Raw genomic sequence first — 24,554 nt, forward strand, 5'->3', positions numbered from 1 at the left:
AATCAGCCTATTCAGTGAAGATGTGCTTTCACAAAGCAGTTTTGTTATCTTGAAATCATGCTAAGAGATGCTAAGAAAAAGAATTCATTATTTGTTATACTTGGGTCATACACTGTAGAAGCCTCATTTAAATTTCTAGTAACTGTACAGTGGTAGTAGTGCTAGATCTGCAGCCCTTTCTGGAGGGCAGAAGGAACTAATTAATATCCTCATAAGCATGCAAGGCACAGATCAAAATTTGGGAAAAAAACATCTCCAGGTGATGTGACACATACTTTTGTTTTTACCACCCTGAGCGAGAGTGATCAAACCTGTGTTACTCCTCAGCCAAAACCAGCACAGCATGAAGGGTGGGTTTAGGTATTCCAGATTGTTTTGTGTATGTTTTTATTCTTTCCATTGCATATCCCTCCTTTTTTTTTTCATTCAGCCTTCTGCAAGCCAACAAACCTTTCTTTTTGCCCAAAATAACAGGAAAGTGTTCGTGTTTACATTTTGGTTTTGAAATGTAATTGAGAGGAACAGCATAGGATTCTCCTATTGTAAACAATGAAAACATAAGTGACAAGGCAGAGGATCGTTGTGAAGACAGTGTTGATGGGGACAGAAAGGGCTCATGAGGATAGAACTCCTACTGGCTTCTGCAGAGGTGGAAATTTGGAAGGCAAAAGGAGGCCAAGAGGAGAAAGTCTCAGTATGACTTAATTATCTGGGTGAGGTCTTGCAGCCTTGTTTCCCTTAGAAGTACAGCTGGAATGAGTTGGCAAATCTTAGTTCTCTCTCAAACTCTCTTGGTGCTAGACAGTGTCAGCGAGCTATGGAGTGAGCACAAGACCTAGGGGGAGGACCATGGCTTGAATTTTGAGAATGTAGGTCATGATCTCGTGCCCAGTGCCTGCCTGGCTCCAGCTGTGAAATTATCTACTGCAAGTCAGTTTCTTGGTCATACCAACAAAGCTGTGGTGGGTTTTCAACAGAAGGATTTGCAGAGGTAGTTATTGATAGCACTTAGGGATTAGGAAGAACACCTGTGTACAGACAATTGTCCGAGCAAAGATGATTTTGGTTAGTTAGAAATAGTTTTAGTGCACATCAGTTGGTCAATTCTAGTTTTATTCCATTTCATTGGAATAAAAAAATATAGATATAAAATCCTCTATACGAGCCCCACTTTCCTCATGTTTATGGGTGTAAAATGATGAATAAGATAATATGGCAGATTTATGGTAAGTTTTTTGTAGAAATGTGAATAAATTGCACTCACACCACACTTAGCAAGATGGGCTGTATTTTAAGTACATTTCAAATGAATGCCCCCTAGGACCTGTGGCCCCTGCCTTGAAACAGCAAAGAAATTTCTGGGATTCTGTCTGAAACAAACAGACATCATGATACAAACTATGAAGAGTCAGAGGGGTTGCCCCAGAGAGAGTCAGAGCAGGGGAACCTGGAGTGACCCTTCCAGCTGTTGGCCAGGAAATCCAGTTTGCCTGAACTTGTGCAGTGAATAATAATACACTTAATTGCTGCTGTGCTCTGTCGAAATGTTGCAGGAGCACAAGGGTTGGCTGTACCACGACCCTTCAGGGAACATGAGTCACCCCCAGAATGGGAGCCAAGCCTGCAGTCAGTCAAACTGATTAACAGTTTTCTGCACCCATTTCTGCTGGAGCCTGACAGGTCCCTCCCCACTGAGGTCCTTCAGGAATGTGCTGCATCCCAGGACTCAGAGGCAGAGATGTCACATTTCCTGTCTGTCCTGAGTGCTTTAATCTGACCATATGTAGTGGCTGGACTCTCCTCTCAAGGTTTCTTGTGTACTACAGCATTACACAGTGCCTGGACGAAGAGAGCTCTGTATTGTGTGTGCTGGGAGTTAGTTGTGCTGTTCATGTAGCTTGTACTTTTAACCTGATTATACTCCATCAGGAGTGACAGGCAAACACTGATTCTGTAGAATCAGGACTGACATTCTTCCCCTAACTATGAGTCTCTGCACTTGAAACTAACTGGAAGACAATACTGTTGTCTGCTTGTTTCTTGAAGTAAGCCAGACTTACTTCAAGCTCAGGGATGAATTTTCCTGATAACCGGTTGTAATAACTTTTCTCTCTGCCTTCCACCTGTGTAAATGTTTTGTTGCAGGTGAATTTATGAAGATTTTCCTCATCACAGTTGTGTGTGTTAATAGCTGAAGTGTGTTTTTGTGTTGCAAAATTAAACAGTATCGTAGAGGACTGCAGCAGTGGAGTAACTTCACTTTACTCTGATAGCATTTGATCTGCTGTGTACGAGGGTAAGAGTCACTTGACTCGTTACTCTTTGGCATGAGACCAGATACATGAAAATTGTAAGGCAAACCCCATCTTCTTAAAAATATTCCAAGTTCTTTGTAAACAGTCTTTCAGTAGATCTCTCTCCCCTACTGCTTCTTCCTTCCCTCCCTCTTGTATTTTCATAGTCCTTCTCACTGGCACACTCAAATACATATCAGGTTCTCAGGTTTTAGCTCTGTTTTGTTTGTCTAGGTTATTCAATGTTTCCCCACTTTCTTTAGATGCAGAATGTTTCCTCCCATTTAGGAAGATTTAAAGAAAGAGGGGAGGAAAAGCTTTTGGGATTTCACTGAATTCATGTCAAATCTTGAAAATATATTCTCTGAACAAACCACCGATAGTGAGTCTACTGCTTCTAGTTAAAAAAAGACACCTTAGCAAGGCTAAGTTCTCTTTTTGTTGCTTTCTGCTGCCTTTGATGCAATCTCATTTCTTCTGGCCAGTGATTAAAAATCCCTGTGCCCTTTCATGAAGGACTAGACCACTGTCAAGTTGAAATGTGCCTGCTGGACGCTTGAGTGGTTGACTAACTGTATTCCTTCTGTGATGTGTAAATTGCAACTGAAAGTCACAAAAGTGGTCTAAAATTATATATATAGGTATGATACACATGAATACCATCTATCTACCATAGCTACCTATAGATCTATGTGTCCTATACTATAAACAGATATATATGTAATATATTAGTATATATTCATATATGGGCACATGTAATATAATCTGCATGTTTTTAGAGTTATTTATTTATAAATTATACTTAGTTGCTAAGTATTTTGGTGTTTGTATAATTCTCATGTTAACCTTTCTACATATGTTAAGTACGTGTACAAGTGCAATGATTTCCCTAGATTTTTTTATATATTGCTCGTCACACTGGAAACCCTGTACCCCTTAGATAATGAACTTCAACAGAAAAAGAGATTCTGTCTCCAGTTTACTTCTGAATCCCACCTTTTTCCACATATTTTTTTCTCATCACATTATTAGAAGCAGATGGCACATTGCTTTAAAAAAAAAACACCAACAATGTGAGTTTCTCAGTGATTCCAGGACTACTTTCCTGTGTGGATTACAGAGTAAAACAAGTTTTGGTATTAATGAGCAGTTTATTAATTCACATTGTTCAAATAATTACCCTATAAACATGCAAAGCCTGGAAATGCTTTGGTTTTGCTGAGTTTGATAATCACTGGTGAGGTTTCCCCATCCTATTTGTAAATAAAATAACTTCTAAAGTTCTAGACTTTTTTGGTCAAAAATTTGATTGCAATAAACATCTCAAGACATCTTGAGAGAAAATATGTTATAATGAAAATACTCAACGAGCTGTCGTTTGAAAACCATACTTGGAGATCAAATCCTAATCATGCTGATGTCATTTGCATGAGAATTTTACTCAGCAGTACTAAATTGGGCTGTTAGATTTGTCAGCTGTTGGACACCTTTTCTGTACATTTAGGATATATTTGTAGCCCACCTAGCAAAGATACCCAACTTCTTTTATACAGTGCCTGCCACTGAGCTACAGGACAGACATCACTAATATTAATTACACTGGTGGCTCAAGCTTGTGCAGGCTTAAGGTTTCTCCTTCATCTAAATTCTGATAGTTTTATATTTCAAATGGGTTTCTTCTAGAAATCACTGGAGTGAACAGCAGTGTCATTCCTCATGTTTTCAATAATTAGTCACATTTCCATACCCTAAATGTATGAAAAAATTCTCTTGTCTTCTCTTGCAAACAGGCTAAGGCAGATCCTTAGGGAGGCATTTCAAACAGTGACTATAGAAAATGTAATTTAGAAAACAAACACAGTGCAGTACCCAGAAATAATTTTTGCTTGGCTTTGAGCTGTGTGTCTGATACCCCATCCAAAGCCTGCTGCAGGCTCCCCATTCTTCAACATCCTTGCCTTATGGACAAACATCACGGAAAAAAAAAAAAAAGACACAGATACTAGTAGGTTTCAAGATATTAATTAGCTGTGGCCCAGGTGAGAAGACTTCTGAGTAGCGAAAAGAGGATGCTGTGACAGGGGAGAAATGCTCAGGGCAGGTAATTTCTGAGTGCTGACATTTGAGCAGTAACCATTCCCAAAAAGTGTTGTAGGGGAGGCCGTGGCACCTCCTCCTGTAATGAGCATGCATTCTCCTTCTTGCCCTAAGTGTTTCATCCCTTTTCCAAATTAAGCATCACTAGTCTCTGTGACTTTGGGAGAGTTCTGATGCTCTCACATTCCCTCAAGTGAAACCCGGGCTGTATCTTCACTGGAGGTGGTTCTGGTTCTCCCCAGAGGCAAACATCTCCAGAAATCCTGTCATTTTAGGAGCCTCTCACAACAGGAGGGGCTGTGCTGCTTATTTGAAAATGAAATACAATGCTCTTGCACCGAGGTGCCAAATATTTCCCATTTTCAGTAACTTTGTGCCTTCCGTTCCCATGGAAACAAGCAGGAGCTCGCCACAAACATGGTTCTGTTTGCAAGTAACTGTGGGTTATCAAGGAAGATCTATGATGCACTAGGTAACTGAAGATTTTGAGCTCAGTTTTCTTATCAAAATGCTAGCTTTGAGCTAAATACAAGAATTTCTGGAGTCTATTCCAACACTTGCCTGTGAGTTCCCACCTTAATGCTTGTATATTCTATTACAACAGAATGTCTCATATTCTGTTCTCTGATTTTCTCCAAATTCAGAGATCGACATAAATGGCTGTAGCACATTCCTGTTCTTGAAATGCAGTCCTGTGTCAGGTGTCAATCTGCCTTGGAGGGAATGAAAATGCCGAAGCTCTCAGGTGCAGTGCCAGAGAGCACAAGCCTGGTTTAGTGAGTTTATTAGTTTGGGTACTCCACTAAAAGCAGACCTTTCCAAAAGGGTGAGTATGAGATAAGAAATACCAGAGTGGGAGGCAGATAAGCAGAGAAACTCAAGAAAACATTGAAGGGAATCCCAGTGTCCTGCCTTGCTAGGCAGTGGTCCCAGAACTGCAGTTAAACTGTTTTTCTGCTTTTAGAGTCATCACAGGAGAAGAGAGAGGATTTTGTGGGCATTGTTGAGTTTCTTACTTCAGAAAAGAAGGCTGATTTTCCCACTTCCACACAGAAGATAAAGATGAGAAAGGAGATAAATCACAGCCTTTTGGAGATCCTAATTTTGTGGCCTGTTCACTACAACAGCTTTCCAGGTTTCTTTAAATATTCTCAAACCTAATACCAAAAACAAACAAGCAAAAAAATAAAAATTAAAGGTAAAGAATTCAAACCTAATAGCAAAAAAAAGAAAAAAGTCAAAACTCATAGAAATATATCCTTTCAGTTGTTTGATCGACATTATGAAGGCAAAAGGAAATAAAACTGTTTTCCTTTTAAGGATTTTGATCTGAACAACGAGCTGAAAATGAACGTGTTCAATTTGCTGGAGGAAGTTTTGAGAGACCCTGACCTTCTGCCACAAGAAAGGAAAGCTACTGCAAACATACTGAGGTAAATGCGTTTCTAGTAATTTAACATCTGAACTGTAGCACGTGACATAGGGCACTGTGTATCGAATTCACAGGGTTTGGGTTGTCTCCAGAGTATCCAATTTTGAGGATCACTAAGCATTTTATGAGCCATAAAATGAAGTGTGTGTTAAATGTCATTCATAAAAATACCTGTATTAGAAAATTTTACTGCAGAACATCGGACAGCCATGAGTCCAGTCTTCGTGTATCAGCGAAAATAACTCCATTTGCAAAGTGGGAATATTTTGTAGCTACTGTGTCTCAGTTTAACGAGACAGAAGTGTTTGCTAAGGAGGGCGGGATATGAGAAAAAGCCAGGTTCCTCCCTCTAAGTAATTATAACTTCGAAATTAAGAGACTCCAGTGGAAAAGAAAAATAACAGCTCTTTACAAAAGAATATACGCGTACAGGTAACACAGCAAAAGAAAACAACAGTCCCGCCCCAAACTCCCACCGAAACCACTTCCGTCCTTTGCGCCTTCCCGCGCAGTTTCTGACCGCGGCCAGCAGGGGGCGCTGCTGGGCCCTGGCCCCGCGCCTGTGGGTCCGGCGGGGGCGGCGGCCGGGCGGGCCCCAGGGAGGGGGGAGGGGGAAGGGAGAAGGGGGAGGGCGATTCCTCCTGTGCCCTCACTCTGTTGAAGGCTCTGGCTGGAACTCCCCTTCCTCGTCAGCGAGTGTAAACTGCCACTGGCACGGAGAAGGAGGAGTTGGGGGTGAAGAACAGCCCTTCCCCTTAAAAGTTCCTCTGCAGATTGGTACCGATTTCATCCTTTTCCGATGAAATCCGAGGCAGGTCCGGGCCGTGGGCAGAACAGGGCGTGAGGGAACGGAGGCGAGCCGGGGCCAAAAGCCGGATGACCCGCAGAGCTCTTTCTCTTCACACACACCCTCCCTGAGTCTGGGCAAAAATGAAGGGCCTTCCCCACAAGAATAAAACAAAAACTCCCCTCCCCCAACAGTCCCCTGAAGCCATCGGCTTGGAATGTGGGGCTATTAGCCAGTCCTTTTGTGTGTGTGCTCACTCTAGCCAGCTCCTTCCCCTCGCTCGCTCAACACCTTTCTTTCACAGTGGTAAAGGGAAAAAATTCCAAGCAGGTTGGTTTTTGTCCTTTAAAACAATAAAACCTATGACACTGATTTTCGTGTGAATTACATTACTGAGGAGCAGGAGACACTTAAAAGACTAAGCCGTGATTAAATAAATAAATCATTTAAAGACTAAGACGTGATTAAAATAAAATATGATCAAAACCACGGATGTGGTTTGTTTTAACATTATTGTGAGTAAGCCAGTGGGGATGCAATAAATGTAGTATTGTCTGAATTTCCTGAGATCATTTGACAGGTTTCCCCATCAGATACATGAAAAAACAAAGTGACTGGAAAGTTGTTCACTTGAGGGGGGGGATGTCAAACAAAGGAAAAGAAACAATTATAAATTCTTGTTAAAAGCACCTTTATTTTTACATAAATAAAAATCTCCTTTTTAATAATACTGCATGTGCTGCTCTTCCAAGTAAAAGTATTAAGTTTGTTTCGTGTATTTCTTTGGAAAAAAGAGCAAGCCAGAGAGCAGAAAGTATGAGGATAATGGGTTTTAATAATATGTGTGACAACATAGGTTCTGTCAGGTTGCTCACAGTGGGGAAGATTACCTTAAGACTTTCAGCTTTCTAAGAAAATGTCAGAAGATAAACCTGGATTGGCTGTTCCTGGCAGTAATGGGATACATTTATAGGCCTTTAACATACAAGTTTGTCAGCAGTTTCCTGTATCCCATTTTAAATTAGCCAATTTCCATTAGTTGTTGCATCAAAAAATGGACTGTGGTATTTATGTGTTAATTATGAGTCCTTTTACTGCTGTTCTGTGAAATGGTAGGTGTTGTTTCTCCTCTCTCCCCCTCTAGCACTTATTACTGAGTATTTGAGCACACTGTATATAATACACTAGTGAATACAGTTCATCAGATATTTCCATTTTTCAGGCTTTTTTTTCAGACTTGAAATTCTGTGAATTTTCACTCTGTATTTCTTTTGAAAAAAAAAATGCTGTAAGAAGTGAAAATTCTGAAAAAGTTAAATTCTTAAAAGCTGAGAAATGGGGAAAAGGCATTTTTTTTCTTTAGCCTTTGCTAACATTAGTTGTCAAAACTCCTTTATTGCTTTTCAAGGCTGGCAATGCTGCTAAACATGTGGATGCTGGACAGTTTGATGTCAAAAATTTCAATACTGTTTCAGTGTGAATTAAAGTTCAATATGCTTTCACACCCTCTCACTGGAAGGAGGAGCTTTGGTGTTTGGATCATCTCAGGGGAATGGGTTGTCTGTTAACTGAGTGACTTCCACAGTGTAGCAAAGCACTGGAGATACAGGCTCTCAGCAATGCTATATAGTTAAATGAGAAGAGGGAATTACAGGATAAAAGGGATAATATGAATGCAGTTGTTTGCGTGTAACTGTATATCTTTCGCAGTGACACAGGAGTGCTCATTCCTTTACTTTTCTGGTTTTTTTATTTTTTCATTTATTAAATCTATTTATGTTATTTTTTTAATTTTTATTGCACATTATTAAAAGAGGAATATATATAAGCTTTAAAAAAACCTGAATGACTTGCTAGTCTAAGCAGTGACCTGCTGTCCTGTGGAGCCTGAACACACGGTTCTGGAACCATCTCAGGTACTTGGGGCATCAAGGAGGGGTCCCTCTGGTCCTCCAGCTCCTCAGCTGGTCAGTGGATTCAGACAGAAAACCAACTGTTCCTTGAAAACTTAAGTTTGCAATAATCCAGAATGTAAAATGGAGGAATAGTTTCTGTCGAGGTGTTTAGTTTTTCTAGCAGGTTGAAAAGATCCTTGTACAGTTTGATTTCATGAGGAATTGAGAAACAAACAAAAGCAGAAGATACAACATCCACATGCCTCCATTCTGTCTGACTGCATGATTTATGAATGAGGTTTCTAGTGCTTGAACAGCAAAGTTGCTGCTGTACTTTCACTAAAAACAAAAGTACTGCATCTGGTGCTAAGAGGACTTGATGACCCAGGGATTGTTCTTTTGCTGATGTTCTGCCAGCATGGTACCATGGCTGGTTGTGTCCAAGCCAAACACTGAACTTGCTCTTCCCAAAACTGGGAGACTTCTCCTCGTTGTTTGTCTCTAAAGATCACTATTTATCGTAGTAGGCACGACCAAGACCATGTTCCTCTTGATGAAGAACTGCTCATCTTCAAGCCAACATTGCACTGAGACATAGGGAAGAGGCTCCACATTCTCTCAGAGTATTTTGTACTTTTTCCCGCATCAGAGTGGGGATTTTCTATCACTTGCCCAAATGTCAATGTTCTGAACGTTGAGAGAATGCCCTTTATGGAATAAAATTATTTGTTGAGTTCCTTCAGATATCTGTAGGTTATAATGACAGGGTGAAGGGTCTGCATTGACTCGGAAGAAACTCTGTGGTAGGACCCACTGTGTGTACCTGAAGCACCAAACCACAAAACAAGCTGCAGGCAGGAAATGAAACTTCCACAGTCACTCCCTATTGTGGGGGAGATTCTCTTCACCAAAATTCAGGCATCCTGGCTGCTCCTCCAGAGATCGAGACCCTGCCTTCCCCAGTTGCCGAACACAAGCAGTGGTAGGATGTGAATCCCACCCTGGATGCCCTAAAGGTACCCAGAGTCTGTGTTCTTTTAGAGATGTGGAGGTGTTTTCAGGTACTGTGTCCTTCTCTTGTTTCACTGTCAACATCTGGTTTCGAGAAATGCTGTTCAGTCCATCACTGCCACACAATCACTTCCTTGGAAAGATGTCAGCTTTTTGATTTTCTTCTAAATTGAGACCTTTCAGCTAATATTACTTGGAGGAGAAATATAAATAACCCAACTGGAACTGAATGGCTTTTCTACTGCTGTTAGAAATTGATTCGTTTGAAGATTTTTGACAGCATCCTTTTCATATGGAAGCACAGGTCTGTCGAAACTGGAAGTTTCGATGAAACTTTCATTCAAAAGGCTTCTCTGGGACAGGATGAAAATGAGAAGAATGAGTGAGCCAGTTGATGAAAATAGTCATTCACCCATTTGCTAGCTGAGTGTCATAAAACAGGCTTTTTTTGTTGCTCTGAAGAAGTGCTTGCTTCAAGCATTTTATCTAAAAGGCCATGGCATATCAAAACATGTATTCTATCAAAATTCTGGGTTACCTGTCAGCTGTCACTGTAGGCCTTGGCTTCCCCACATTTCAGTTTTTGTAGTGTACTCTCAACTCTGAAAAGCAGAGGAATGCAGGATGAGGCTAGGACAAGCATTTCTTATCATAAATTCAGTGTTCAAACATTCACGAAAAAAGGTTCATGCTTTCTGAGCCTAAAGATTGGTATTTTCTGTGTCTCCTTGAAGGGTATTGGGTAAAAATAGGTCTTTTTACAAACTATCCCAGCTTTTGAGTGCATGTATGCATGTGTGCATTAATATTTCTTGGAAAATCATTCCCTTTATTAGCAGAGATTAGAGGAGGAGGAAAGGATGGTTTGTATTCCAAAGATATCATGGTCAGCTCTGGGAGAGGCTCTGTTTAGAATATGAATGACAAGGAAAATGTTGATGAGAGATACTGAGCTGCTTCATGCCTTGAGTCATCAAACAAAGCAGCTGGTATTTCTTGCATGATGGGATTTTTGTTGTGTGGACTGACAGGGTTTCTCTTCAGGGTGAAAAAGCTTTTTTTTAATCAGAATCTGTTCTGAAACCTATCAGTGTATGTTTTGCTTGAGATTTTATTGGCCCTATTTATTAACCCTTGAAATCTAGATAAAATATAATTGATAATGAAGCAGGAAGGTGTAAAGTTCAAACTGAGCAGCAATCAATATTTCTGATAAATGATCTTCTCTGGAGAAAAACAGGGTGGTTCAAGAAACACTTTTTCCTTCCTCTTCCTCAGACTAAACATAAATGAAATCCAGGGATATGCAGATGTCAAAATTTGGTGAATGAACAATTTTTCTACCTTGTATAATCTCACCAAACAACACCTTTCAGGCTCTACAACTTACAGTAGCTTTTTAAAATATTTTAAAATGCTTTATGTACCATAAAGGAATAAGGAGACACATGTTAATATTTTCAACTAGAAAATTAATTTGGTATTCAGACTGGTCAGGCATGAAGAATAGTGTGTGTGTGTGAGAGAGGTCTAATCTTAGCTGCTTACTCTAAGAATTGGAAAGATATTTCTTGTTGATCTACTTTCTTCATTTGTAAGGATACTGGTGGAAGTGTCACCCAATCCAGTCCTCCCTGAGAGTGATTCTGTCCAGCAGAGTCTCTCAGTGCTTTTGCTTTCTCTCATGACCCTTTTCACATGGATCTGTGCTTCTTCTTAGCTTCCAGGAGCTCTCCAAGGAGTGCAATGGAAACTACCCAAGCAGGACTGAGCAGCCCAAAACATCTTCCCAGACCCCTGTTGGAGCTGGGAATCCCAAAGCTGACAACAGTACAGACTGGAGTGCGAGCTGCTATTGATGCTGTCAAAAAAACAGCTTTACCCAGTGCAGAGATTTATTATCCTCTGCAGTTTAAAAACAGAGCATTTACTGATAAAAGGAAAGTTGCTTGTTTGTTTGGGTTTGTTTTGTTGTTTTGTTTTGTTTTTTTTTATGAGACCACTGTGTTAGGAAAAAAGTGTCTGTTTAGAAAGAGGAATTGAAAGTTTACATAAAACGTGAGATGTCATGATGAGCAGTATCAGGTGGCAAGGATGTGGAAAGGTTAACTATTTTCAGCCTTTTAAGAACTTCATGTTTCATATTTTATTTCATATTAGGCAAACACACTAATTTCTATATGAAAGGCAGGCCAATATAAACTTATATGTAAGTAACTTAGATGAAGAATTTACGAGATAGATAAGAATACTTGGGGCAGAGGCAGGGCATAGGGACAAGCCCTGTCTGTTTTTTGTTGCCAGCAGACACATGCTTGTGTCACAGGTTAAACAATACCTTTGTGCAGGCAATCACCCGTGAGGTACAGCACAAAATAAGCTGCTCAGGAAGGACAGATCGACAGTCTGTTTACAGTCACTGGGGCTGCACACCATTATCATCTGGAGAAGAAGCTTACAGTTCTCCTGTAGAGGTAAAACATTCAAGACATTTTATGTCTTGTGTCATCAGACACAAGGTGTTTCCAGCCCTTACGAATAGAAAAAGGGCATTTTTGTGTGGATTTTGGTAGGCTGAAAATGAGGGAAGGAGGTTTCTTAGATTCTGTGTTTATCTGCGTTTGATTTTAGCGGAGCTCTCCAATTTGGCAAACCAAGAGAAAACAATAGCAGCTCACAACAGAGGAACCTGGTGTACTGAGCGATAGTGCTTCCTCCCCACCCAGATGGTACAAATTCTGAGCCTCACAGTCATAGCTGAAGTCTCCAGGCAATGGGATCCTTTTCCTTTAACCCTTTCCCTGGCTGGTATGTGGAAAGTCTGCTAATACAGAGTGCAAAAATGAAGAATTGGAGGGACCATGGGGAAATACCAGATCCTGTTGCTGTGCCTTCTGGAATCACCAGTAGAACTGTATCTTCTTTGAAAACGGTCATCTAAACTTTCCTTGGAAATTCAGCTGATAAGGACCCTCTGCAGAAAGCCTGACCCAAGGCTCACTTATACTTGCACCTTCAACTTGATGTTGAAACTAAACCTCCCCTGATGCAAATCATCCCAGTGACTTCTTGCCACATTGTTGGTGTATTTTTAGGCAGTTTTTTACATACTACTTACATTCTTTCTCTCTAAATCTTCTCCTTCCTATATTACATTAATCCAGTCTATTCAAAGCTTCTCTGAGTCTATATTCTCCAAATGAAGGGGTAAGAGCTTATAATTATGTGCCAATATGCTACATCTGGGTAGGTGGCATTTGATGAACACTTTTTACTTCGGGGTTAATTTTTGACCCACTACTCTGAAATAACCATAATAATCATGATTTTTCTGGAGCAGAATTGGAAGCACTCATTAACACTTGAGTTACTGAAAGTAAAACCTGCAGTTTGTTGTCCACTTCCACACTCTCAGCTCTTCATGTGGGACGCTGCACAGGACAGTGTTGTGCCAATAAACAAGAGCACTCTTTTATGCCTGCCTGGTTTTGTGTCTTCACTATTCACATGTTGATTTTTCAGATATATCCCCAAAATACCATTTTAATTTGAAATCAGAGAAAATACTTGAGGTGTCATTTTCCACCTTTAGGTTTCCTAGGATTATTAAGGATTCATTAGCTCAGAGATCTTAAACCTCCATGGAAATATTTTATTTTGCATGTCTCTGATGATGTAAAAGTTGGTACCCTTTTACTTAAAACAAAACATGAGTTTTATGTACCAGATAATTTTTTTTTCTTTACCTCTTCTGCAGTCTTAGGATTTACTTTAGATGAACCATATTGCTGATCTATGATAAAATTTTCTAATAACCACCAACAATATCATTTATATAGGGTGTTCTGCTACTTCATTTTTCAGGACTCTTTCTCAGGATGATCAAGATGATACTCATTTGAAGATAGAGGATATAATTCAGATGGTGAGTTCATCTTGAAATTTAAACATAAATACTCCTATAGAAATGTTGTGGGTTTGAGTCAATAAAATGTAGCACAGTTGTGACTTATTGTAAAGTATTTCTGGACAGAAATATTTTACATCAAGAATGTCTATTCCAGTTTAGAAACAGTAAGAATTTGGAGCCCTCATCAAAAATGAACAGATCAAAACTTTAGGATTTGGATTTAAATCTCATAATTAAAAAATTGAAAGATATGAATATATATAAAATTGTAAGCACAGAATATACAGACTTGAATTAACCTACATTCATAATGCTGACTTGGTATGTGCCTGTTTCTCTACAAGTTTCCAGCCTGATGCTTACCTTTATGTTGTTAGGAATTGTTCTTAATTCTTTGTAGCAAAGAAGTTAATTACAACTCCCTGCTGAGAGTGTGCATGAAGCTCTCCACGCCCTGTGCTTGACACAAAAAGGGATCATTTTAAAGTGTTGTCCTTGTTTTTGCAGTCGGACTGTCCAAAACCGGAGTGCTTTGAGACGCTGTCGGCCATGGAGCTTGCAGAGCAAATCACCCTCCTGGATCACGTGGTGTTCCGGAGCATTCCCTACGAGTAAGTGATGGCAGCCTCGGGCACCACCCAATTTATGCTACTGGCAAGCGGGTTTGCACACATGAAAGGGTAACGTGAGTATAAATAGGGTCACAATGCTGAAAAGTAGTGTGGGGTCATTAAAAGAAAAATAAATCTTCCTAATAAAATTTACCGTTTCAGTCAGCGTTAAAAATGGTATAGTGAAATGCTGGAATTAGTCTAAAGCTGTTATTACCATCCAACACATTGAGGTATCTTTGAAATCTACTTAGGCTGTGGTTACAGGCACTGTCCTGTGTTTATTAAGAGCATTTTTGTTTGCTTTTTTTCTCTCCCCTCAATGTGTAGAGAGTTTCTTGGGCAGGGCTGGATGAAAGTGGATAAAAATGAGAGAACGCCCTATATTATGAAAACCAGTCAACATTTCAATGATGTAAGTACTCTTAAATGTCTGTTGCTTTCTAAGAATTCTTGTCTGTGACCTCTGGAACAAAAACACTGGATTTTGATACAATGTGATGTAATGTCTTATCTAGTAGTGACTGAATGTTACAGCCTTTTTGTGATTAACCATTTCAATCAAAGCAGATGAAGATTCTCCTTTCCTGTAACTGGTACTCAGCATTTCAATGAGAATTTAAGAGAGCATAGTATTTTAAACTGTATGACAATGCCTTCCTGCCTACAGAAGAAACTACATTTTCTCTAGAGAAATATGACACCAATTCTATTTAATGAATGCTCTTTGTATCCCCAAACATGTATTTGCTTTTTACCATTTTCCTTGGATTTTTCTGAGAGGCTTCCTGATCAGTTTTACTACTAATGACTTGAGGGTGCTCCTCATTGCATCTCTTACACTTCTTTCATTTCATCTTCCCCTTCACTTCCCTAAAACAGTGTTTTCAATATACTTTCCCTGGTTTTATTAAGAGCCATAATTTCTGTTGTGCATTAGTTGGGGGGTTTTTGGCCTCGTTCATTAATTAGTTGTACGTTAAAAAGGATTTCATTTAAATTATTAAATATTTTACTTTTCTTTTTAAATTATTATTTCATAGAAATATATAAATATTACATATAAATATGGATTTAAAATAAATCTAAAATTTAAAAATAAATATATAGTTTATTTTTATATATAAATAATATAAATGCTGTGATTATGCATAAATACCATATAATGTAATAATAGAAAAGTAATATAACTAATATATAATGTAATTATAGATAAATAATATAAATAAATATTATTAATATAAATAAATATATACATAAATTATTTTTTAAATTAAATTTCCTAACTTTCTTCCTGTTTCTTTGGTCAGATGAGTAACCTGGTGGCCTCCCAGATCATGAACTATGCTGATGTCAGCTCCCGGGCCAACTCCATTGAGAAATGGGTGGCTGTTGCTGATATTTGCAGGTGTTTGCACAATTATAATGGTGTGTTAGAGATCACCTCAGCCTTGAACAGAAGTGCAATCTACAGGCTTAAGAAAACCTGGGGTAAAGTATCCAAACAGGTAAGAAAGACACAATTGTGAGGAGGGTTTCTAGATTTCATCAGTCGGTATGTTCAGACAACATGTTCAGATAATATTCCTCCTATAAATATTTCTGCTTCTCCACCAAGTGGTATTTCATGTCAAAGTCTTTGGAATTTATTTTTTTATAAGTGGGAACAAACAGTTTTCAGCAGAATTAGCAAGTGCCAAAGACTGCTGAAGTACTGAAATACTAAAGTAAACTGAATTTAAATATTTTCAGATATACACATCTGAGTGGTTACAAGCCATAGCTAAAGACAGGTCAGGTGCCTCAAACAGGAACTGCATTTCCCTGACTGTGCAGAAAGCCAGGAGGAAGGGCAGCGCTTTGCAAATTGGTGAGGTTTTTGCTGCCCATTAGGAGACTGTTGACAACCAGTGTTCTTTCTAATTTGGGGGCTCAGGTTTAGATGCAGTGAATGCCTCTCTTTAACCCTTACCTGGCTTCTGAGAATGTCAGCAGCATGGCTGAGGCTGTGGGAATGCCTGCCAGTCACAAAAATAAGACACACACACACACAGAAGAAGACTAGTCAGGATGAAGAGTATCCAGTCTTTTATGTCCTCTCTTTTAAATGCTTAAGAGAAATCCACTTAAAATACATTCTGACTGATTTTCATAGCTGTTTCATAGCTGGTGCTTTTATTTAAAAACAAATTCTGGTTCTTTTATTTAAAAATATGTTAAAAATCCTTTCAATACAGACTGTTATAAAAGAGGTCACCTCTGGAAAGTTTTATGTTTAGAATTTGTTCGATTTTTAAACTTTTCAATTAAAAACAAAACAAAAACAAAACCACAGCAGATTGATGTGGTTGCGCAGTTCTCTAGTACTTACTGGGAATGTAATCTGAATTTTTCATCAGCCTGCTATTTAGAAGAAAATGACTGTTTCTGCCTACAGCTTTCTCTTAATTGGAATTTCCGTTTCAAAAATGATGAATTTCTCATCATTCTCTACACTGTCTCCAGTCTGTAGCATAAACAGACTGAAAAGCAAATTTGTTTCATTTATGAAGTAACCGGGCTCTGATGATGCCCACTGAATGTGACTTGTGTAAGACAGAAATATATTTCTATATACATATTCAGCTTTTATTGGGAACTTGAAGGCAAGGCCAGCTTACAAGACAGAAAACAGCCTTTACTGTCACCAACTTCAGTAAATACAGCTGAAGATCCTCAGCAACGTGTAGGATCAAGTCCTTTATATTCTTGTATAACAATAAATTGAATTCCTGGCCATTAATTTAATGAACTCATGGTTTTTCCCCAATTTGCAGGCTAATAGTGTTAGTATAGACACAGGTTCTGTATATCACAGATATATAAAGATTCTCATAGGAGAATCTTTAATGCTGCCTAGTGTCCATTTTCAGAAATACATGAGGAACTAACAAGCAATAAAGCTGAAATCTTAATGCCTGTTTTATTACTTTTGAAAGTGGAATGGAGATGCTAAGTGAATTACACCTTTTCTAAAATCTAATCCCAGTTGTATGTGCACCAGCAATGACATTTGTAATGCATTTTCTTTCTAGACAAAGGCTCTCATGGACAAGCTTCAGAAGACTGTATCATCTGAAGGAAGATTTAAAAACCTTAGAGAAATGCTCAAAAAGTATGCCTTCCTACGATATACAAATGTTTTGTTATAAGCAGTGGATAGTACATATTAAAGAAGAATTGGCTTTGATTAAGTTTTAATAATTAATATAATTCTGGGTAATATTTTTGACTAAAAATCTTTTAAATTCTAAGTCGGTTCTATATGGCATTATTGTTTTGCTGAATATCCTATGATTTAGTTCCCCTCATGTATAAATATAATAGCTCCAGAGAACTACTGAAACAAATTATACTATTTTTCTTTGGAAATGTTCCCTGTTGGGGTTTTGCTTACATGGATAAACTTTTTTGGTAAATGTAAAGTCAGCTTGATAAATAAATTTTTTTATGAGAAACAGGATTCCACAGACTTCTTGCTCTAAATAAGAAATTTAGGGCTTGGGACTAAGCCTGAGTCAGATCATAGATCCATTCATATTGTTTCAGACAGTAAATGATGAGAGGAACATAAGGACAGGACAAATGCACAGTGATATTTCCTCGCCTGTGGCCTCCAAGCCCCCTGGAAAACAGGCTCCTTCTTTTGTACAGTAGTCCTCGAGTACTGGCTTCTTTAATTTGCCAGATTGTGTCTGACATTCTGTAATTTTGGTATCCAGAAGGGTTCTACAATTTAGGTATTGACTTGAATTTTTGCAAGTTTTGTAATTGGAAGCAGGTTTTTCAGGATTGAATGATACGATTACTTTAAATTATCTTGAGAGAAGCCAAGAATTGAACAACTAGAATAATTACTGGAATGTTTAAAAAGTGCCATTAATATTAGATATTGGACAGCATACATTCAATTTGTCACAGGCAGAGCAGATACAACTCAAGCAAAGTCAGAGGAGCTGTTCGTCTTGGAGATAAATACAGTCCATTGACTAGAAGTGCATTAGGTAATAAAAGTTTGTGTGAGTTAGAAAAAAAACAAGTTTGCAAGTGTAGCTACAGGCAAATATGCTGATTTATTGATTTTCAGTTGTAACCCACCTGCTGTTCCCTACCTTGGGATGTACCTGACGGACCTGGCCTTTATCGAAGAAGGAACACCCAACTTCACTGAGGAAGGACTTGTCAACTTTTCCAAAATGAGAATGGTAATTTTCACTTTCTTGTATGCTTTCCCAACAGGTGGTGTTTAATTATGTGAGTTAATTATCGATTTCATTATAACTCCTTTGAATTTCACTTCAGAGAATTACAGGTGTATTGGTGTTGTGCAAGATAGGCAGCGATCTGAGAGCAATTATTCGACCCAGTCTTCTATCACCACCTTCTGGTAAACTGGGTATTTTTACAGGGTGAATTTGCCCCTGGTTTGTTCTCTGAGAAATAACAGAAAAAGCAGATGTCTGGAGATCATGAAGGAGCAACAAAAAGCTTTTTTTAAATAACCAGAATTACAGGAATGCAGTGATTCACCAGCAAGCAGTAGTCACAATGTTCTTTTCAAAGTGTGCTAGGGTCTATCTAAAAAGCATTTTAAAGTTGATTTCTCTCCCACTGCCATATAATGCTTTTTGTAACAACTCCTCAGAGGGAAGCATGAAAATTTCTCTTCTAATCTCAGTTTAATGCCCTTCTTAGGGCCACACACTGCAGCAGTCACTCGAGGCAAAAGAGAAGAGGTGTTTTCAGTGTGGGGAGAGGAGAGTCAAGGTTGTTCACTTGAGGCTGACTGGAGAATAAATGGTTGATTTAGGAAAGTGAAGTGCTTGGAAGCTGTAAGGAGATGATCTCTGCCCTTGCCTTCCCTCCTCCCCAGATAAATTGAATAACTTCGTGCAAACTTCTTGATTTATGTGGCTTAGCTGAAGTTGTACTTACACACATGTATTCTTTTGAAAGATCTCACATATTATCAGGGAAATACGGCAGTTCCAGCAGACCTCCTACCGCATAGATCATCAGCAGAAGGTAAGGCTCTCACCTGATGCTGAAATCAGAGCTGTGGCAGCTCAGATAGAGCTGTTGTTGAAAGCCAAAATCAGTGTATTCTGCTTCCACACATAGAGGAGAGGACATACAGATGTATGGATGGGTCATCTGGGGCTGGGACACCCTCACCCTGGCAGAAACCCTTTGATACCTTGTAGAGAAGTTTTTTGCTCCTTCTCTGGAAGGTCTTGGGGATTGCAGGCTTCAAGGGTATAAGGGGTTGAAGGAGAAATGTGTTCTTCCTGCCCTGAGAGTCCAGTGATTTAGGGGACAGGACATGCCCCAAGCACCTGCTGAGGCATCCTGCAGTTCTTTTTCCCTTTGTCCCTCATGGGAGTTATGCAGATTTGACCAAAGCTGGTCTGTGGCTTCAGAGAAGATTAATCTCATACTCCAGAAGGGGAGCCTGGGGCTGAGGTAACCTGGCAAATGATTTGCCCATTCCTAAGAGGCTGTAATTAATTCCCAGATCTCTGCAGGTGGGTGCAGCATCCAAATGAGCTGTTGGGTTTCTCAAGAAAACAACATGAAGGCATCTCAGGATCCGAAATGGGCTGAAAGAGAAAAGAAAGAAGAGAAATTTTTGTGGCTGTTCTCTGCAGTCTGTCCATCTGTGTTTTCTCCATTCCAGGTCACTCACTATTTACTTGACAAGACGCTCATTATAGATGAAGATACGTTGTATGAGCTCTCCCTGAAGATTGAGCCCAGACTCCCTGCCTGAAACTTAGCTTTGCCTGAGAGTCTACAGAAAGCTTTAGTACAATGAACAGCATCATGCATGCCTAAAAACAACAAAGGAAATTTTGGGAAGAATGCCAGCTCTCTTTGCCAATAAGAGGTACAGAGTCTCACAGCATTTCCCTCTCTGGCAACAAAAACGAGCATTGGAGGTGGAAGACAAAGATACTTCCTACCTGGATTAAGTGATTGTTGCTTTGCAAAGATAATGTTTTGCATAGGGACTATGATTTATTGGAAAATAGGAGACTTTACTGTGAACAGGCTCTCATTGCAGCTATCTTAATGTGACAAAGTAAGGGTACAGATTTAAATGGTGGCAATATACTCAGGTATATTAAGATGAGTAAGCAAAATGAGGTGGCTGGGTTGATGGCTAACTGTGTGTCCACTGAGGCAGCAATGGTTGTGGTGTCCTCATATTGTGTTAATTTCACTGAGAAACCAGAATTTTAACAGTCATCTACTATTTTGGAATGGCATTAAGAGAACATCTAGTAACTTCAGACCTGCAGTTGTTCAAAACACTTGCTGTATGTTTAATGTACTTTTATAAAAGACTTTCTTCTTTAAATGTCTTGTCAGCCTTTTCTAAGATGGCTGATTGTACCTATAAATGATTTGTAAATATTATTTTTCATCCATGAGAGTATTTACAGCATGGAAAGCAAACAGACTAATGGAATAGCTGTACATAGTTGCCAGCCTTCCCAGTTGGGAAACACAAAGTGAGAAATCTGGACGCGCAGTGGATGGGATGGTGAGTCGTGTTGCACGCAGCCCTGGAAAAGGCACTTTATTTCCCTGCACCTCCTGCAACTTCTCTGACAAGTCAGGCTACAGAGCACTTTCTGGACACACTGTGGAGAGAAACACACATCTGATCTGGCAGTGGGTGGTGACCAGCAGTGAACACTCAGAGCTGGAGTGACAGTTCCGTTTCACTTGGAATCAGTGGTTTGAAAAATGTCTATTTTTTTTTGTTCAGCCATTCAGCACTAACTTAGCTCTAAAATCATACATATCAGTGGCAAACGTTGACTGCCAGCAAACACAAAGTATGTATTTTTATCTGAGATAGTAATTATCACTTGCATATGGGCATATGTATGAGAAAATGTGTTATTTGTAAATGTTTTCAGAGCCTGTGCTTTTGTGACGTACCAGGTAGATAGATGTCATTTCTGCAGCTAGTGGGTACTTCCTACATTTTCCTGATCAAGAGTGGCCTGTCATAGCTGCATGGAAACTGAGCTCAAATGTATGTTGTAAAGGGCATCATACTATAAAACACAGGTGTTAGCACTGTTGAAAAAAAAATTGGCTGGAAAAGTGTCCTTACTTTTCCAATGATATTCAGCCAGTTGAAGAAATAGGGCTATATCACTGTATACCTCCCTTAAATTCTCTCAGGGAGACAGATGCTTAAAACAGATTGTGACCTAGGCCTATTTGATCTGACATATCTTACCACAGTCATGATGCTTCTCAACGCTGACGATGAAAAATGGACCTGCCTGGCTTGTGGTTTTTTTCTTTATTTGCACTTTAATTATATTGCTGGCCCAGCCCCAAGCTGCACAATAAATTCCATTTGTTCTGACTCAGTGTAACTGCCAGCATTTACAAATGTACCTTAGCAACTGTACATTTCATTAAGGTTCTTATCCACAAGGACCATCTCTTTGTAAATAACTGCATGGGTGTCACAGATACTGGAAAATTCCTCCATTAGAAGAGCAGACAGCAAGAGAGAAGGAAATGCCAGAAACACTTTAGATAGTTCTGGTTAATGATTGCTGTGAAAATGAACATGGAAAATATTACTTATAGAAACCTTTTGTTGTCAAATGCGTTTATTTCTTTTCACTAATGGCTGACAAGAAGCTGATTGCATCCCAGTGCATGATATGAGGAAAAGCATGGTTTATTTGGATCACAAAACCAACTGACTGTGTATTTTCTGTACAAAAGCAGTTACCATTTAGTAGTTTCAGAAAACACTTTGAAGTAATGAAGCAACAGGGGAAATGTGGTCCAGAAAGTGATTTCCTAACTTTGTTTTATTGTTTCTTTGTTCAAAAGAAAATGTGTAACAACTGTCTCTGTCAATGGGCATCTTTGTTGTATGCTATTAACTGCTGCTTTATCTGCCTGTACCCCATTTTACCAAATTTCCCTGATGTTCTTAGGGTTACAGGGTACAATTCTTCATCTTGCTCTGTTCATGGTTGGTTGTTTTGTACTTTCTGTGTGTATATTGGTTCAGAACATTCAATGATGTATTTTAGTGTTTGTGACACGCAGGGTTGGTGCTGTGCTCATGTGGCACATGGACAGAGAAGAAGACAAAGGGTTAGACATGGGCTTTTCCAAAGGTGCTGAGCATCCATATCTTAAAATCAGAAGGCAGTGTGATAGTTCAGCCCCTTTGGAAAAGCACAGACTACTCATATGCCAAAGTTTGCCTCCTGGGACAGGGGCACAACTGAGGTTAGAATGATTAGAGTAGCATATGTACTTGATTTGTGTTCAGAGCAACACCACCACCACCACCACCACAAAACCAAACAAACAAACAAACAATTATTATGGTCACAGTAATGCTTGATTTGCTGATGTCTAATGTTGCTGGTTTTGCTTGGGGATACAATATGTTTGTTAAAGCACAGGAGGTGAGTGGCTGAAAAAGTGAGGATGCACCTTGTTACCCACAACACTCGCCAGCATTGCAGCCCTATAACCACATTTGGGATCAGCTGTTCTGGAGGAACAGCAAGTGCAGAGCTGTGTGCTGGGCTGTGCTTCACCAATCAGTGGCCCCAGTGCCTCTGCCACAGTCCTGCTGCCGTGTATGGGCTGTGGCCATGGTCCATAGGCAGCAGCAACCTGCTTTGTGTGAGGCTTTGCTTGGTCCCAGTGTAACCAGCGCTCTCCCTGTAGGGCGCACAGGGATCGTGGAGCTCCTGCTACCAGCTCCTCTGTGCCACTCCACCAAAGCCACATAACACATAGGGATGGAAATCTCATTCATCAAACACACACTGTTTGCCTCTGGCATTTTAGGGAGCATGTCCCTGAGTGAGGACTTTGTCATGGGGTCTTGCTGTCTTCTAGGATCTTGTCCATCACAGCTTTTACACTGTGGAAGCAAAACAGACTCACTTTCCTGCAAGTGGAGCTAGAAAAGCCCAGCTGATTCAGGATCCACAAGGAGGAAAAGGGCTGAAGCACCTCTCTACTTGCCTTCCTGAGCTCCTCAGCCCCTCTGTGCCAGTGGGATGGAGGGGCTGCTCCCTGTGGAACACTCCAGGTACATGCTGAAGGGGCTGGCTGGCAGCAATGGGGATATAGCAAATTTCACCCACTGGGTTGCAGTGGGCACACCTGCCAGTGATGCCTGAGGGGAGCTCTGCAGTGTTTTTTATTGCATAAGTAGCAGCCCAGATTGAGCCTACAGTGACCTGGGGGCCTGGGCAGCAGCACAGACATGTCCCCTTCATGTGAGAGACAGAGCACTTGTCTGACGCTGATAAAGGATTAGAGTTGCCTTCACCCCAGCCTTTGCTCCCCCATCCCTTTCCCCTTTCAAATTCATCAGTGTTGTTATGGACTGAGCCCATGACTTGGTCGTCCTGTGGAAGAAAACCAGACCTGTGGCAGTAAGTGTTTGTTCTGCCCCTTTCTTTTGGCAAGTCCTGTGAAACACAGATGCATATGTTCATGGTGAGAGGTGATAACTGGGACTGATCACCCTTATTTAAGAGTGAGGAGGAGGTCCACTTTCTGCTTTCCTGGTTTTAATACTAATTATTGTTCTCTAGGATTAAAAGGAACTTAACTACTTTAATTATTTATTAAACGATTTTGATTTCAGGACATGTTCATTATCCCAAATTTTCCTCCATGCTTATTATTTATTTTAAGGGTTTTACAAAAAACCATTGTTTTATTTGTATTGATATTCAGTCTTTCCTCCTTTTAGTCTTAACAGCAACATTAAGCTTAGATGATTGAAAATTCTCACCCATAGAGACATTTTTACCCATCATAACTGTTATTCATTAAGGGCAAAACCCTTCAGACCTCATTCTGATAATACATTAGGCTTCACTGAGAGCTTTTCATAAGTATTTGGGGATCTGGCTCTCAGCTATTTGCCTGTTACAGTTTTTGCCTCCAAAGGTCAAGTGTCTCTGTCCTGGATGCTTTGTGTCCAATACACTGCTCAACGATGGTTGTTCTGCTGTACCTTTACTCCTGAATAGTCTCTGATGTTTTGTTACTTAGGAGAGTAGATCTATGTTTATTTGACAGATGTACCTATAACTAATGTGTTACTTAGTGCACACTCCAGATGTTTTTGCATGTATTGTAACTTATCTTTTGACCTGAGGTTATTGCTTTGTATTGTTAGTAAGACCTATCAGGCAAGGTGTTGTGCCTCTATGCTGATTAAACTTTCTTTTATTTCCTGAGTTTCAAGGGTCCTTACTGGAATTCGTTTGTTTTTTTAATCCCCGATCATGAATAATTAAATCTCCTCCTTTTGATTTAGCAAGTCTTTTAGAAAAGCATACCATTAAGGGCAAAAAATCAGGGAAAATTCTCGGTTTGTACTGGGAAGGAATGGTTTGAATTACTGCATTTTATTATTTTTTTACACTCACGATGCATTGCAGCTGCTGTGG

General features: G+C 39.6%; 1 protein-coding gene and 1 long non-coding RNA gene across 3 annotated transcripts in view; one reads left to right on the forward strand and one right to left on the reverse strand.

Annotated features, from left to right (window-relative positions):
- The window catches only part of RASGRF2 (Ras protein specific guanine nucleotide releasing factor 2), a 123,906-nt gene extending 99,565 nt beyond the window's left edge, over positions 1 to 24,341 (forward strand). The window contains exons 19-27 of one of the 2 annotated variants that reach the window (XM_017806114.1): positions 5,712 to 5,824; positions 13,381 to 13,441; positions 13,934 to 14,037; positions 14,368 to 14,452; positions 15,348 to 15,545; positions 17,112 to 17,191; positions 18,164 to 18,281; positions 19,033 to 19,101; positions 19,754 to 24,341. In XM_017806114.1, the coding sequence (XP_017661603.1) occupies positions 5,712 to 5,824; positions 13,381 to 13,441; positions 13,934 to 14,037; positions 14,368 to 14,452; positions 15,348 to 15,545; positions 17,112 to 17,191; positions 18,164 to 18,281; positions 19,033 to 19,101; positions 19,754 to 19,846 (921 nt within the window). In that variant the 3' untranslated portion in view covers positions 19,847 to 24,341. The other variant, XM_017806113.1, reaches the window with a different exon arrangement.
- LOC108493123 lies at positions 7,368 to 13,977 on the reverse strand. The gene is made up of 3 exons (XR_001873357.1): positions 13,790 to 13,977; positions 10,055 to 10,118; positions 7,368 to 9,869 (listed from the first exon to the last, which is right to left on the reverse strand). It is a non-coding gene; the product is annotated as an uncharacterized LOC108493123 (long non-coding RNA).
- Positions 24,342 to 24,554: the final 213 nt, after the last annotated feature.

The sequence above is a fragment of the Lepidothrix coronata genome, unplaced genomic scaffold (assembly GCF_001604755.1).
Source record: "Lepidothrix coronata isolate B3197 unplaced genomic scaffold, Lepidothrix_coronata-1.0 Scaffold14, whole genome shotgun sequence".
Taxonomy (NCBI): domain Eukaryota; kingdom Metazoa; phylum Chordata; class Aves; order Passeriformes; family Pipridae; genus Lepidothrix; species Lepidothrix coronata.